Raw genomic sequence first — 15476 nt, 5'->3', positions numbered from 1 at the left:
AGGAAACAGATACAGACACTTTGGGAGGGGGGGAAGAGAGAAAGACAAATTCAGATGATGTGTGTCACTGTGTAGGAATCTGTGCAATGGACTTGGGCCTGGAATAAGTATGAGGCTTGTGGTGCTCAGCTGCTCCGTCCTCAGCCAGCCTCCTCTCCTCCTCTATGGACTGTTACCATAAATTCAAGTAGATAAAAGTAAGTGCGTTCATACAACAAGCCCTTCACTCAAGCTAGCTACTTCAGTTTGCATCAGATGAAGAAGTGATACCTATCCCAGGACTTGAGGACAAGTCAGGAGAGATGGTGTGCTGATCTCCTAGGTGATCAGAAATAGGGCCACAGAAATCCAAGGTATGACAGAGAAAGAGAAATTTTCTGAGCCATGGTGATTGCCATGGTAATCGCCATTGCTGAGTTCAGTACTCCAGACAACAGCTGTAGGAGAGCTGTGTGCACTGTGGAAATAAATGAAGAACAAGCAAGTGAGAAAAATGAAGGCTATTTATTCTGAGCTCAATATAGCAAAGAGTTAGCCACCACCATCTGCATTTTGGCAAAGACTCAAAGACAGGCAAAGGACCAGGGAAGCTTTGTCATGGGAGAAAGGGAAGTTCAGAAGAGCCTGATGGAGGCTATCTGTGTAGGGAAGCTGGAGTCAAGCTCCCCGGCAATGGGGTATTCCAGAGGATTGGTTAGAGGATGAACTTGCCTTTTTCTAGTTGATCTCAAGTTGAGATAAGAACAGAAATTAGAGAAGCTGTCAGTTATCAATCAGTCTCTGGCCGTCTCAGCTTCAATGCTATGGGAGGGGGGGTTGCTGCTTGGGTTCTCAGACTGGTACTAAGGGAAAACTCCCTTCCCTCCCCTTCTCTTCCCTTCCCTCCCCTTCTCTTCCCTTCCCTCCCCTTCCCTCCCCTTCCCTTCCCTTCCCTTCCCTTCCCTTCCCTTCCCTTCCATTCCCTCCCCTTCCCTCCCCTTCCCTCCCCTTCCCTCCCCTTCCCTCCCCTTCCCTTTCCTTCCCTTCCCTTCCCTTCCCTTCCCTTCCCTTCCCTTCCCTCCCCTTCCCTCCCCTTCCCTTCCCTTCCCTTCCCTTCCCTTCCCTTCCCTTCCCTTCCCTTCCCTTCCCTCCCCTTCCCTCCCCTTCCCTTCCCTTCCCTCCCCTCCCCTTCCCTTCCCTTCCCTCCCCTTCCCTTCCCTCCCCTCCCCTTCCCTTCCCTTCCCTTCCCTCCCCTTCCCTTCCCTTCCTTCCCCTCCCCTTCCCTTCCCTTCCCTTCCCTTCCTTTCCCTTCCCTTCCCTCCCCTTCCCTTCCCTTCCCTTCCCTTCCCTTCCCTTCCCTTCCCTTCCCTTCCCTTCCCTTCCCTTCCCTTCCCTTCCCTTCCCTTTCCCTTCTGTTTCCTTCCCTTCTGTTCCCTTCCCTTCCCTCTCCTTCCCTCTCTTTCCCTCTCCTTCCCTCTCTTTCCCTCTCCTTCCCTTCCCTCTCCTCTCCTTCCCTCTCCTCTCCTCCCCTTCCCTTCTTTTCCCTTCCCTTCCCTTCCTTTCCCTGCCCTTCCCTTCCCTGCCCTTCCTTCCCCACTTCTCCCCTCTCCTTCCCTTCCCTTCCCTTTTCTTCCCTTCCCTCCCCCTTCCCCCTTCCTCCTTCCTCCTTCCCCCTTCCCCTTTTGCCCTTCCCTTTCCTTCTCCTTTTTTTCTTAGTCCTGGGGCTTGAACTCAGGGCCTGGGCACTGTCTTGGAGCTTTTGTACTCAAAGCTACTGCTCTACCACTTGAACTATAGCTCTACTTCTGAATTTATAGTGCTCAATTGGAGAAAAGAGTCCTATGAATTTTCCTGCCTAGGTTGTCTTTGAACCACAGTCCTTAGCTCTCAGCCTCCTGAGTAGCCAACAGCACCTGGCAATTGTCCTGACTTTTATAATGAATTTCTAGTGTGCTATCTCCCTGGGTAGTTGGCATGGATGACAGAATGGTCTTCTGGACAGGCTGCTGCAGGTTGTCAGTTTGTATATATATAAGAGAGAGAGAGAGAGAGTATATGCCCATAGTATAGTATATACCCATATATATGTATGAATGTATATATAGATTGATAGATGTGTGCATACATGTGTATATATATGTAATATACTTTGACATATGTGTATATACATGCATATATACATATATACACAATACACATACATGCATGCATGTATGCATACATAAATACATACATAAAAACCAAGTATTATCTGTATGACTATTCAGTCTCACAACACTGTCAGACTTTCAGTGAACACAGGAAGGCATTGCACTTGAACCCAAAGATGGGGAACTCCTGACATTGGAGTAAAGACCCACTCAGCATCTGAGATTCATTCAAACCTCTCACTGAAGATGCTTAAGCTTTTTATGAGAAGAAATTCAAAACCATGCAATTGGGACTTTTCAATTTTAGTGACTGCTCTGTGTTCAAAAAGATGGAAAAGACTCTTGGTGGGGCCTCATCCATTAATAAAGTGGTAGAAGACAATTAAAAAAAAGACCCCTTTCTGGACATACTTACTGCCAATAAAGTTGAGTGCTTTTGAGAGAAAAAATTTACTGGGTACACTTCAGAAAGACAGGGTACTGATTTCAAATCAGCTAGTGAGCACATGGTGGCATTGATTGCAGAAATGCTGTCAGGCTTAATGACTCTGGTTACAAATCCTCACCTCCATAGGTTAGAACAAAAATCTCCTACATGAGAACTCTTAGCTCTCAATGAGAGAGGTCCAGGATTACTGTTTTGAGATGCATTTCAAACAGATCATTAAAGAGGTCAAATGATAGATTGTCATAGGGAGAAAACAAGAAAAAAAAATCTCGGTGAGGGAATTGTGATTAAAGTAGGCAGGAAAAGGTCTTGACTTAGAATGTCGCTGATCACAGCCTGTAACTTCTGTAACACAGAAGTGATACTTCTGTAACAAAGGGGCTTGCACACACCATGTGAAGTCATCTTTCTCTATTTAGTGCTCCCAAGGCCTCCTCCACTTCCAAAACATTTCAAGGTACCTTGAATTAAGCATTGAGTTTCTGTCCAGTTGGAACCACACATCCTAAGACCTTCAGTATTGCCAGTTGCATCACCTACATTGCAGTGGATTCATTAAAGCCTCACAAAATATCAACTCATGGTGGCTAAACCTCTGGAACCCAAACAGGAAGTTGGTGATGGCTTCATTAACACCACCAAGAACTTCTTAAGGGTTTCGTCAGAAAGCAGCCTTAAGTTTCCAGCTGTAGGCAATAGTTCTCCACCAGGAGATACTTGGCAATGTGTAGAGACATTATGTCCATCACCATTAGGAAGGTCTTTCTGGTATGTAGTGGTAAGAGGCCAAAAATAGATTCTACAATCCTTGGTCTCTACCAGAAATAGTTACTGGCTCTAACCTATATGTGTGAAAGGTGGGACAATGGGAAGAGCATTAAGACAAGCTTCGGTTTCAGGGGAAGAAATGCCTTTTCCTCTAACTCAGTCCAGACCTTAACTCCAGACTTCATATATTTTTCATGTCTACTTTGAGGCTGTGTCGTCTTGGTGGTTTTTATCCAGGACATGTTGCAGCGGGAGTTTGGAGGAGCAATGCTTGCTCCAGAACTCACAGACAGTGGTAATGGGGACTCCAGAGAGGGCAGAAGCACAGACAGGTCCTTGCCTAGAGCCTCCAGGCAGCTCTTCTTGATGTGGAGTCTGTCCTTCCTTATTTGTCTCCTTTCCTTCAGGGCTGAAGCTCACACATGACCAACTAGGACCCTGTGTGTAAGAACATTTGGGAGTGAGAGAAATAAGACAGGAGGAATCTGAGCTGGCAGACAATTTCCTAGAGCAAAACTGTCCTTCCTCCCCCTCAAGACCTCCACACAGTTCTGGACTATGAAATGGAAGAAATGACCTTTTCTCTCATTTGACTGTTAGGGAAAAGGAAAGGAAGAAAGGGGGAAAAAATTGGAAAGGAGACTCACTCATGCAATCAAAACAGTAGGTCGGAGCAGTGACTCTTGAGATGTTAATACAGCAAATGCCAGCACCATACAGCCTTCTGCAGATGTTATATAACATGAGCTCTCAGCCAGGGCCTCAGGAGCCACACAGGGTAGGGAGCACGTGGGTGCCAGCTGGAGTGCTTAGCTGGCGTTCTGACAGCTGTGCTGGGCTAGTTCAGGTGCCGACAGAGACACACGTGCCTATATTTTTAGAAGGCTTTTAAAAAAACCTCAGTTTCTAATCTCATATTAAACCATTCCAACTGATGCCTTTGCCTCTAATTTAATCTGCTCCAAACCCTGTATATTTTTTCTTTTTCTTTCTTTATTGTATGGCAGTACTGAAGCTTGAACTCAGGACCTGGGCACTGTCCCTGAACTATTTTTGCTCAAGGCTGGAACTCTGTCACTTGAGCCATGGTTCCACTTCTGTCTCCTTGATGGAGATAAGAATCTCATGGACTTCCCTGCCCAGGTTGGCTTTGAACCATGATCCTCAGATCTCAGCCTCTTGAGTAGCTAAGATTACAGGTATGAAGCACAAGGGCCCAGTTCAAACCTTACATTTCTTTATACTTTTAACCATGTCTCAGTCTTCATTGCTTTCATCCCAGACATGTGGAATAGGGAGCCTAAGAAAGCAGCATTTGTTCCAAAGCTCTCTCAGACAGTGGTGATGGGAGCTCCAGTGGGAGCAGCAGGCCTAGTACAGGACAGGGCTCAGTCCTGCTGAGAGCACGGGGCTGAGGAGATGCTCACTGGTCCATCTTGCAAGGAGCATTTGAGGCAATGCTTTTGTAACCGCAAATTTCATTGTATTTCCATAGGAAGTAAGCATTCGTCATCAATTACGTCACAATAGCTCTGTCCCACTCATCCACACAGAGAAGCTAGAGGCTAAATGAGATTGCTGAAGGCTCTAATGTAGAAGATGAACAATTCTCCAGACACTGGAGGGGTTCAAGGAGAGTTGGACAACTTTCCGGAGACAGGGAAAGAAATCTGAAGGAGTTTTGGTTTGGTGACCATTGATAAATCCTGATGTTCTAGAAGTTTCCTTCTAACGCAGAGACTATGTGAGGGCAACATTTGGGGAAGTTAGTGAACCAGAAATGTCGTTTTTTTCTTCTCCTCATTGATCTTGTGCCATTTTTATCTACTCTAGAACTGAGTGTGCTTCCTGACTTCTTTGCATATAGCAGCAGAGAGGAATATTATTCTATTCAGAGGCTTTGTACTTTTGCCAAATAAAAGGAGACTTGTCTTTGTGGTTGAGAGAGGGCAGAAAGCATAAAGGATATAGGACTCATAATGGAATGGAAAGACATGAGAACTTTTTTTCCTACCAAGAGCCATTTAGATATTTGTAACATCATTCAAGGGCCATACAAAATTATCAGGACAGGCAGCCAAGAAGAACATGTCTTTCCCATGTATCCAATGATTTAATGGGCTTAATAGATTTATACAATGCAAAGGCTGTATGTTCTCCACCCTAGTGAGGTGGACTTGAATCATTGTAATAATTTGCATCAATTAAACCTAGAATAGAGGCACTTTAAGGTCTCTAACTTGAGACTGATTTTATTCTGGCTTATTTTATTTTTGTGCTGGTTACTGGGGTTTGAACCCAAGGCCTCACCTTCTTCCTTACCATTCTCTACTCAAGGCTGGTGCTCTGCCATTTGAGCCTCACCTCCATTCTAGCTTTTTGCTGGTTAATTAGAGATACGAGTCTCATGGACTTTCCTTCCCACACTGGCTGTCCACTGGGAATCAGGTCTCAGACTTCTACATAGCTAGGATTATAGATGTGAGCCACGGGTCTCCAGTTTTATCCTGGCTGATTGAAAAAAAAAGAGGTTACAAGAATAAAAACACTCCTTACCTAAAGAGTGTGCCCTAATCAGTATGCAGCACACCACCAAGTTTGTCTAGACACACAGTAGTCCTCACTTTGGAGACTCAAGAGTCTCCAAAAGGTACAAATGGCCCTTTGAGAAGAATGACCCTTCTGTACTCTGAGGTGAGCTGTGGGTGCCTGCAGTGCAGTTCTGCAGTGATTATTTCTATTCCTCAGCATTTTCTATAGCACTTCAGCCTACATACCAACTGCTTCTAAGTGGAGGGAGGTTCTGCCTAAATGGAAATTCTCCTGCCACTGGGAACCTGGCCAAAGAATATGTTCTATACCGCCCTACACCTCACCATCTGGGTTGTCTCTCTGAAGCCATTCATCACAGAATGCCCATTTCTTGAGAGGCCTGACTGGAGATGGGAAACATTTTCACTTCTCCCTTACCAAATCCTCAGGATGTCTGTGAAACTAATGAAAATACAAACCAGATGAAGGCTGATACACTTACCTTGAACCATGAGGTATTTAGAAACTTGCCAATGCAGAGATTTAATCAAACCTTGCTCACTTTCTTTACTTGTTACAGGAGGCTCAGTCACCAAGGAATCAATTCATGTTTGGTCTGATTTCCTATAGGTATTAGTCAGCTTTAAATTAATATAAAGGAATGCATGAGACATGAAATTTATAAAGAAAAAAGGCTTACTTTGGCTCATAGTTCCAGAAGGTTCAACATCTAACATTGGGCAGTGTTATTCATTGGTTTGAGCCTTTGGAGGATGGCACATTGTTGAAAGGGCATGTGGTCTGTGGTGGAGCAAACTCCTTCCATCTCAAGCCAGGAGTTGAATCAGAGAGAGAGAGAGACAGAGAGACAGAGAGAGAGAGGGAGGGAGGGAGACAGACAGACAGACAGACAGACAGATGGACAGGCAGGCAGGCAGACAGACAGACAGACCGAAAGAAAGAAAGAAAAAGAAAGAAAGGAGAAAGAAAGAAAAAGAAAGAAAGAAAGAAAGAAAGACAGAAAGACAGACAAGAAGGCGCTAAGGCAAGATATATCCTTCAAAGGTGTGCCCTTAGTGACCCACTTATTCCAACCAGGCCTCAGCTCCTAATATCCATTTGGTATGAACTCATTACTGGCTTAACCCAATGATGAAGTTGTTTCCCTCATTATTCAATCACTTCTCAATAGTTCCACCAACTTCTATTTGCTTAGTCCTTCCACTGTATTAGATACTGTAAGCAATCTAGAAATAAGTTAAAGTACACAAGAAGTTGTATATATAGAGAGATGCTATGTAAATAATACTCCATGTCAGCCAAGCATAGTATTCACTATGCAAATGTATGCTTGTAATCCTAGCTACTCAGGAGGCTGAGAGCTGAAGGTCAAGGCAGAAATGTCTGTGAGACTCTTCTCTCCAATTAATCAGCAAAAAGCCAAAAGTGGAAGTATGGATCAAGTGGCAGCATCCCAGTCTTAAGCCAAAAAGCTAAACAAGAATACGAGGCTGAATTCACACTCTAGTAATGGCATAAATAATAAACAAACAAACTGCGATTTCATGTAAGAGGTTTGCGCAGTCACAGTTTTAGTATAAATGGTGGCAGAATGATGCTGTAACCAAAGTCCTGTGGACAGCAAGGGACAACTTCAGTTTAGGTAAACTATGATCTTAACTATCAGGCCTGGCCACTTCTTCTATGGGTTTTACTGTAGTTCTTCAATATCACCCTTTCAGCCTTTCATCATTCTTAGTACTGTACTCCCTAAAAAGGAGTTTCTGCCTTGCTTAGTATCTCTACAGTCAAAGGAAATGCATTCTCCTACTCCTTAGAGAATTGCTCAATACAATGTGTGTCCAATGGAATGAAGAAGCAATTGCCCCCCAAAGTTAGTGAAATATAGCCTTTGCTGAAAGAAAGAACAGGCTGTGGTGTTTACTGGACACTTAGGTTATATTGTTCCCAATGTTTCCAAATTGTGCGTTTAGATTTTTGGTATTGTTTTGAAGGTAATTCAGTATTTGTTTTTCTCACTGCATTTATTATCAGGGCAAAATAGAGTAACCATTTAAATTAATTAAAATACTTCATATCTGAACTTTAATTGAAAAGATAGGTCTGTGTGTATGAGTGTGTGTGTGAGAGAGAGAGAGAAAGAGAGAGAGAGAGGGAGAGAGGGGAGGGAGAAAAAGAGAGACAGAGAGAATGCTTGATTTGATTTATACCTTCATACCACAAAACTCCTTTACTGTGTCTATTTCGACCCCGGGAGGAGACAAGAAAATGATTACTATATCTTGTGTTGTTTCTGTTTGTGTTTTTTAGCCCAAGCCTTCAGAATCATACTAATCCCCAATATGAATCACAAAGCCTTACTCTTCCCCTGAAAGAACTTGGTATATAATTTGTAATATTTTATTTGTAATCATCTTTAAGATTCCATGTCTTAAGCTCCCTAAGTTATTGCTTTATTGTAGCTCCACTTCTCCAAGAGAATTCATTATTTGCTTTTCAGACCAATTGATGGAAAATTAGTTTTAAGATCTTCAACTTTTAATTTATGTAATAGTGATAGCTCATTGTTTACTGTCCTTCTATCTATCATCACTCACTTATCTGCTCTTGGCCATGGATATCAATAGAAATTTCCTAGGCTGTGTTCACAAGGGAACAACATAATTAGGCCACACCATCAGATACTGGGGTGAGAAGGCATCTAGGAAGTCCAGAGCTTTAGATTCTAAACCTCTCTGAGACTCAGTTTCCTCTTCTGAAAAGGGAGAGAGAGGATCAGCTCAGAGAAAACTAAGAGTTCACACAAATGCTAGCAGAACCAATAGCAAACTAGGCCAATATTCATTGATCAGCTATTACTTGTTTTAAAATAACCACTAGTTAGTACCTAATGGAGTAAGGAAGTAGGGAGGCAGAGTAATAAATGAATAATTTCGTTTGGTTAATACCATGGCAAGGGATGAATTTAAAAAAAAAAAATAGTGGAAGCTATGGAAGCTCAAGTTATGACTTGAGCCCAGAAACTTTCAGTGCCTCAAAAATCTCCAGAAAGGACTATATTTTCTCTAAGACTGTTGTTGACTAAAATAACTAGCACATCTCTGGTATCTGGAAAAATGTCAACTTAGTGTGATGAGTTTGGTTCTGTTACACTAGTCTAGAGCCCTGACTGGTAGTTAGGGTCCTCACTAGCAAGATAAGCACCTGTAGCCAACAGCATGAGACAAACCCTAAAATCAACATCTTAATTCTTGTTGTGGTTTCACAATGGCTGTGATGAACAATGTGCATCATCTGGTAGCTTTCTATTTTAACTATTCATTCTGGCTAGCTAGAGGCTGAGCTTTCAAAACTACGATTTTTTAAAATTTATATGGCCTCTAAATGTCCATGACCTGAGACAAAAAGCCTGGGTCATCCTGCCCTTGTTTGTCATCTTCATTTTGATTTAGGATGAGAAGATGTATTGCTATTGAAAAATAATTTGTTGAATTAAGCCAACATTGTTTTCAAATATGAATCTTATGAAATAAAAATTAGCAAAGCCAAAAACAAAGGCTTTCTACGTGCCAGACTCCAAGTTCCAACTTTGTTCTCCACACTACCTGCAGCTCTCAGTGCCTGGCACAGTGGTTACTTTATCAAAATACAGTTGGTGGAAGCATGCTCATGAACCCACCACAACATGGTGATCCAGATGGGTAGTTAAAATACTTTCAAAAGGCAAGGCAAAAATCTAGGACAAAGTCCAGAATGTGCTGTCAGTTATGAGGATAGACTCTTAAGCTAATTTGAGATCCTGTTCACATGGTCCAGAGCTCAGGTTTAAGCAGGAACACATCCTTATCCATTATTGTCCCATGTCATGTGAACAGTCCTGGTGTTTCTGATCATATCTTTTCTGTTGTAAGTGTTATTTTCTGGGTTAACCTGTCTTAATTTTTGCTGACATGCCTAAATGAGTCCCTTTTGTTTTCTTTTTTTTTTTTCCTTTTCAAAATGAAATCAACTTTCCATGCCCCCTGGTCAGGTTAGAAGAGCTAACAGTGGCCCAAAGTTACTAGGAAAAACTGAGTAGGCTCAGTTTATTATTTACTTTTCTCATCATTGCAACAGAATGCTTGACAAGCAATTTAAAAGAAAGAAATGTTTTCTCGTTTCTTTTTACTTGTACCAGTTCTAGGGCTTGTACTCAGGACATAGGCTGTATCCTCAAGCATTTTTTTGCTCAAGGCTAGTGCTCTACCACCCAAGCTTTTTATCCACTTCTAGTTGTTTTTTTTTTTTTTATAATTAATTGGAGAAAAGAGTCTCACAGACTCTCCTGCCCTGGCTAGCTTCAAACTGCAGTCCTCAGATCTCTGCCTCCTAGGTAGCTAGGATTATAGGTATAAGGCACCAGTGTTCAGATGGAAGATTTTTATTTTGGCTCATGGTTTCTAAGATGTCAGCCCATCATGGCTGGGAGGGCATGGTGGATAGGGAGAAGCCAGGCAAAATATAGCCTCAAGGACCCATCTTCAGTGACCTACTTCGTTCAGCTAGACCCATATCTTACTTTCACTATCTCCCATTAATACCATCATATTATGAATTCACCAAGGGATTAATCTATTCATTAGCTCAGAGTGCTAATGTTCTAATCATCTCTGCTATCAGAGACATCATACCATCATAGACATCCCTAGAGATGTGCCTTACTAAGCTCCTAGGTGTTTCTCAATCCAGTAAAGCTGACCATAAGGATTAACCATCACACTCAGTAATACCCCGATTCATTTATTTCTGCTTTTAGCCATGAAGAAAAAGAGAGGGCAGAAGTATGATTTCAAACATTCCTCTTTTTCCTCCTCTTCTTCCCTTTCCTACTTCTTTTTTCCTTCCCTTTCTTCTCTACCATTTGCTCTTCTATGTTCTTCATGAAATTTTCCCTGTTTGTTTTATCTCAGTTCAATTATGGAACTCTTCTCTATGCAATATCTCCTATTTCTAGTCTGGTAATATTTATATTGCATATAGAACCCTAGTCCTTTATTTTTTAACTAAACAATGTCAACTACAGTAGATAAAGAAAAGAAAGATACTGTAAGTTTTTAATTGCATAAATAGAGAAGAAAATTATAAAGATAAAAAATCACATATTGGCATTAGATCTGGAATGATGAATTCTTTGTAACTAAAGGATAAGATGTTTAAACTGTATAATGGAAATGTTAATGTATTATACTTTGATTTAAGCTACAATACTTAAAAAGAATGCCACATGCAAAAGGCTAACCTATTTCAGCAACTGCCTACAAACATAAATATGTATAACATGGTAGACAAAGGGATTCATTTTTGAACCAGGAACACATTCTTACAAACTAATAAGAGAAAGAACAACCTCTACTGCAGATGAAAAAAAGATGTGAATGCATAATTGCAAAAGGAATTGCAAAGAAATAGTTAATATGCATGTAAGTGAAAAACACAATAGTATAGGCCATCAACCAATTTCATACTGCAAGCAATTAAGTCTTGCATTTGATTAGAAATCTGAGGGGAAAAACTTCTTGGAAAAATAATACTTTACTTCCGGGGGGTGGGGGGGTGGGGGGGGTGGGGGGGGGGGATATGACCATTCATGATCTAGTGAAAGTTATGTGGGTCAGACATTTTGGAGAGAAAATTTGCCAAGAGCTTTTAAAATACTTCTCCATCAGCACACCAAACCAACTTCATTTTGCAAATATGTTTAAGCCCCTAGGTATAGAAATTTCATTTTAAACAACAAAGACTAAGTCTATCAGAAGGAGACAGCTACCTGAATTCTCATTTACAAGGTATTATAGGACAATTATGATAGTGAAATACTGAAAGCAAGTTAAATGTCCAAGGGAAGAAGAATCTGATTAATTGTAAGCGTGTGCATGCATGTATATATGCATGTGTGTGTGTGTGTGTGTGTGTGTGTACGAGTGTGTGCATGCTGAACTTAGGACTTTCCACCCTCATTATGCATTTTTGTTTGAAGCAAGTGCCCTGCTACTTGAGCCATAGCACATCTCCTGGCTTTTGGTTAATTGGAGATAGGAGTCTCAAGAACTTTTCTGCCTAGGCTGGCTTTGAACCATGATTCTCAAATCTCAGCCTCCCGAGTAACTAGGATCACAGGTTGAGCCACCAGCACCTACCCGCCCCCCCTGCAAAAAAAAATCAGACTAATTAAATCACAATGCTTTATGTGGTCAAAGGGGATAATACAGCTATTATATTGTGAAAAGGACTGGAAACAGATCGGGATGTTCAGATCACTCCCAGTATTGTTTCAATATACAAATGAGTAGAAACATTCTTGACTTTTGTATACTCCCCTCAAGGAAAAGTAGCATTTGATCATGAGTTATTTGGAGTGCACCTAATATGCTCCTTAATGCTATTTTAGCAACACTAAACATTAATTAGCATTAAAAGCATATATTTCCTAATTATGAAACATGGTTTCTTCAGAGCAATATGTATGGAATTGCACATCATGACTGAACTGTGAAGCTTACAAAGAGTAAAACACATAGGTCTTTGCTATTTATGATCTTAAGAACTGACTTTAATGAATAGGAACATTGAAAAACTTAAAAAAAAATGTTATTCTTATTCTTAGGTCAAGATGGTTTTACAGACACAGTACAAGCACTCTAGCAATTCTGTGCTGTGACACCACATCCTTGTAGTGGGACAACAGCATCTTTTTACCACCATTATCTCGTAGTTGTCTTCTTTTTTCTCTTTCTTCTTCTCCTCCCTCTCCTCCTCCTCCTCTTTCTTCCCTTCTCCTCCCCCTCCTCCCCTTCCCCTTCCCCTTCCCCTTCCCCTTCTCCTTCTCCTTCTCCTTCTCCTTCTCCTTCTCCTTCTCCTTCTTCTTCTCCTGCTTCTGCTTCTGCTTCTACTTCGTCCTCCTCCTCTTCCTCCTCCTTCTCCTCTTCTTCTTCTTCCTTCCTTCCCTCCCTCCCTCCCTCCCTCCTTTCTTTCTTCTTTCTTTCTTTCTTTCTTTCTTTCTTTCTTTCTTTCTTTCTTTCTTTCTTTCTTTCTTTCTTTCTTTCTTTCTTTCTTTCTTTCTTTCTTTCTTTCTTCCTTTCTTTCTTTCTTTCTTTCTTTCTTTCTTTCTTTCTTTCTTTCTTTCTTTCTTTCTTTCTTTCTTTCTTTCTTTCTTTCTTTCTTTCTTTCTTTCTTTCTTTCTTTCTTTCTTTCTTTCTTTGCCAGTATGGGGGTTTAAACTTAGGGCCCTGTGTATTATCTCTTCACTTTTTTCACTAAAGGCTGGTTCTCGGCCAATTGGGCCACATCCCCATTTCTAGCTTTTCATTTTTGTTGTTGTTCTTAATTAGAGATAAGAGTCTCACAGACTTTACTGCTTGGGCTGGCTTCACTCCATGATCCCCTGATCTCAGGCTCTTGAGTGGCTAGGATTACAGGTGTGAGCCACCGATACCTGGCCCATTAGTATGAGCAAATGTATCACTAGCATCATAACGTCCCACAGCCTTCTCTGCAAGGTTCCCGGGACAGTACATTTTGACCTATTCTGGCAGATGGAAATCTCCTGTTATATTGCTTGTTTCAGGAAGTTGACCTTTCCTCTAACATGAAAGAACAATGTATCCTAAAAATAAAACACATACACACATCCCTTAAGGGGAAGGTAAAGAGAAAGCTAGTGAATTGCCCCCTTCACCAGCCCCTCATTCTAAGTGATCCTCAGTAGCAGTGCAAAGAAAGTAAATAAGGAGACTTAGCCTGTCAATGACTTTGAATGTCTAAGAAACCCATCCAGATCTCCATCTTTATTCTTTCAGTTTCCATGGTCACTACAGAGCACTGGGCAGGCAGGAAGTAGGTGCAACCAAGGATGGTCTATGGAGATAGGTATATTTCTATTCTTGGATGATGGTGTGTGTGCTGTCACTGGATCCTGATGTATGGTTTTTCTTGTTTCTACAGAATGTCGTGTGGTGAAGTCCACTTCTTACACCAAAATAGCTTCATCGTCCCGCAGGAGCACCACCAAGAGTCCGGGGCCTTCCCGGCGCAGCAAATCCCCGGCCTCTACCAGCTCAGGTAAATTAGGAACAGATTCCGAAGACATGCCTGGAAGTTTTTTTTTATGCAGGCAGAGCAGAGGGTGTGCAAAGCCAGAGCATGAGATTTGTAAGCCAACGGCAATTCCGGTTTATAATTTTAGAACATCTTGGAGTGGTTGAACAGATTTACCAGAGTCTAGCATGTTGGCTGTAAAGGGGAAAAAAAAGGGAAAAAAGTTCAAGCTTGAAAAAAAAATGTACTTAACAAGAGTCAGGAAACCCAGATCAGCCCACAAATGGAAGCCTTCCACCCATAATCATGGTTATATCATGAAAGTTAGTCTTCCAGAGAGCAGAACCCAGTGTTAGGCATTCATTCTACAGAGATGTGGTCTGTGGAGGGTTTTTGATTTGTTCTGGTTCAACTTGTGTGTAACACAGTTTTGACTCTGGCCTCAGTTTCCTTTCTTGGCTCAAGAGTTAAAAGCAGTGCGGCCTGGAGGGTAGGAAAGGTCCAACTTTGCAGGAAACTCTTCAGGTCTCTCAGTGGGCAGGGGCTGGTGTTGGAGTGGGCTGCACACCCTCAGAATGAAAGTCTCAGGTTTTCCTTTTTTGGTCTTAAAACTTACATGAGTCAGGTCTGGGAAGGTGGTTCAGTGGTAGAGTGCTTACCTAGCATGCATGAAACCCTGGGTTCCATTCCTCAGTACCATATAAACAGAAAAGGCTGGAAGTGGCACTGTGGGTCAAGTGGTAGAGTGCTAGCCTGAAGCAAAAAGAAGCTCAGGGACAGTGCCCAGGCCCTGAGTTCAAGCCCCAGGAGGGGGGTAGAGGGGGGAACTGACATGAGTCAGTTACCACGGTGCCATTTTTCTGGTCTCAAGTATATGAAATTTGACTATGGAAGGTGATTACTTATTGAATGATATCAACTGCTGAGTAGAAATTATCAAATGATATAAACTGCAAAGTAATCATCTCTTGATTTCATGAAGATTGGCTCTCCGAAAATACAGGGATCTTTAGGGGCTACATAGAGGCCTTTAACTCTATAGTGTGATCCTGTTGAACAATGTGTAAGAGAAAAATAGTTTAAAAAGCTCCAAATTGGTGCTGCCTAAGAAGGAACTCATAGCTGTGCTCTGGTGGATTCCTGGATCTCCATCTCCTAAAGTAGCTAAGATTATAGGCTTGAGCCACTGTGCCAGGCACATTTATAAGACTTCTGATCTCCAGGAAATAACTAGTCTAGTCCCTGGATTAAGACTGCAACTTACACCATTAGAAAATACTAGTAGCATAGACTAAATATTAGTCCTACTACACCAACATAATTTCCCAAACATCATGATGTGTGCCAGTGAGGTACAGAAATTTTCCTTGTTAGGTCAGTATTAGAACCAGAGCAAGGAATCCCCAATAAATCTTTCTTCTGTCCCTTACCCATTCCTCTTGTTAGGAACTGAGGAATTAGAAGTGATTTATTAATATAAAGTGTTAACTTGCACATTCACATGT

General features: G+C 41.8%; 1 protein-coding gene across 2 annotated transcripts in view; it reads left to right on the top strand.

Moving 5' to 3' along the window:
• Positions 1 to 15476, top strand: part of Dclk1 (doublecortin like kinase 1) — a 338861-nt gene that overhangs the window by 225672 nt on the left and 97713 nt on the right. For both annotated transcript variants that reach the window (XM_042685807.1, XM_042685806.1), the window contains one exon: positions 13879 to 13995. In XM_042685807.1, the coding sequence (XP_042541741.1) occupies positions 13879 to 13995 (117 nt within the window). The remainder of the gene's footprint in view (positions 1 to 13878; positions 13996 to 15476) is intronic.

Source organism: Dipodomys spectabilis, unplaced genomic scaffold, assembly GCF_019054845.1.
Source record: "Dipodomys spectabilis isolate Male_0828 unplaced genomic scaffold, ASM1905484v1 ptg000095l, whole genome shotgun sequence".
NCBI classification, from domain to species: domain Eukaryota; kingdom Metazoa; phylum Chordata; class Mammalia; order Rodentia; family Heteromyidae; genus Dipodomys; species Dipodomys spectabilis.
Note: the sequence above shows the minus strand (reverse complement) of the source record. Positions and strands in the feature narration are given on the sequence as shown.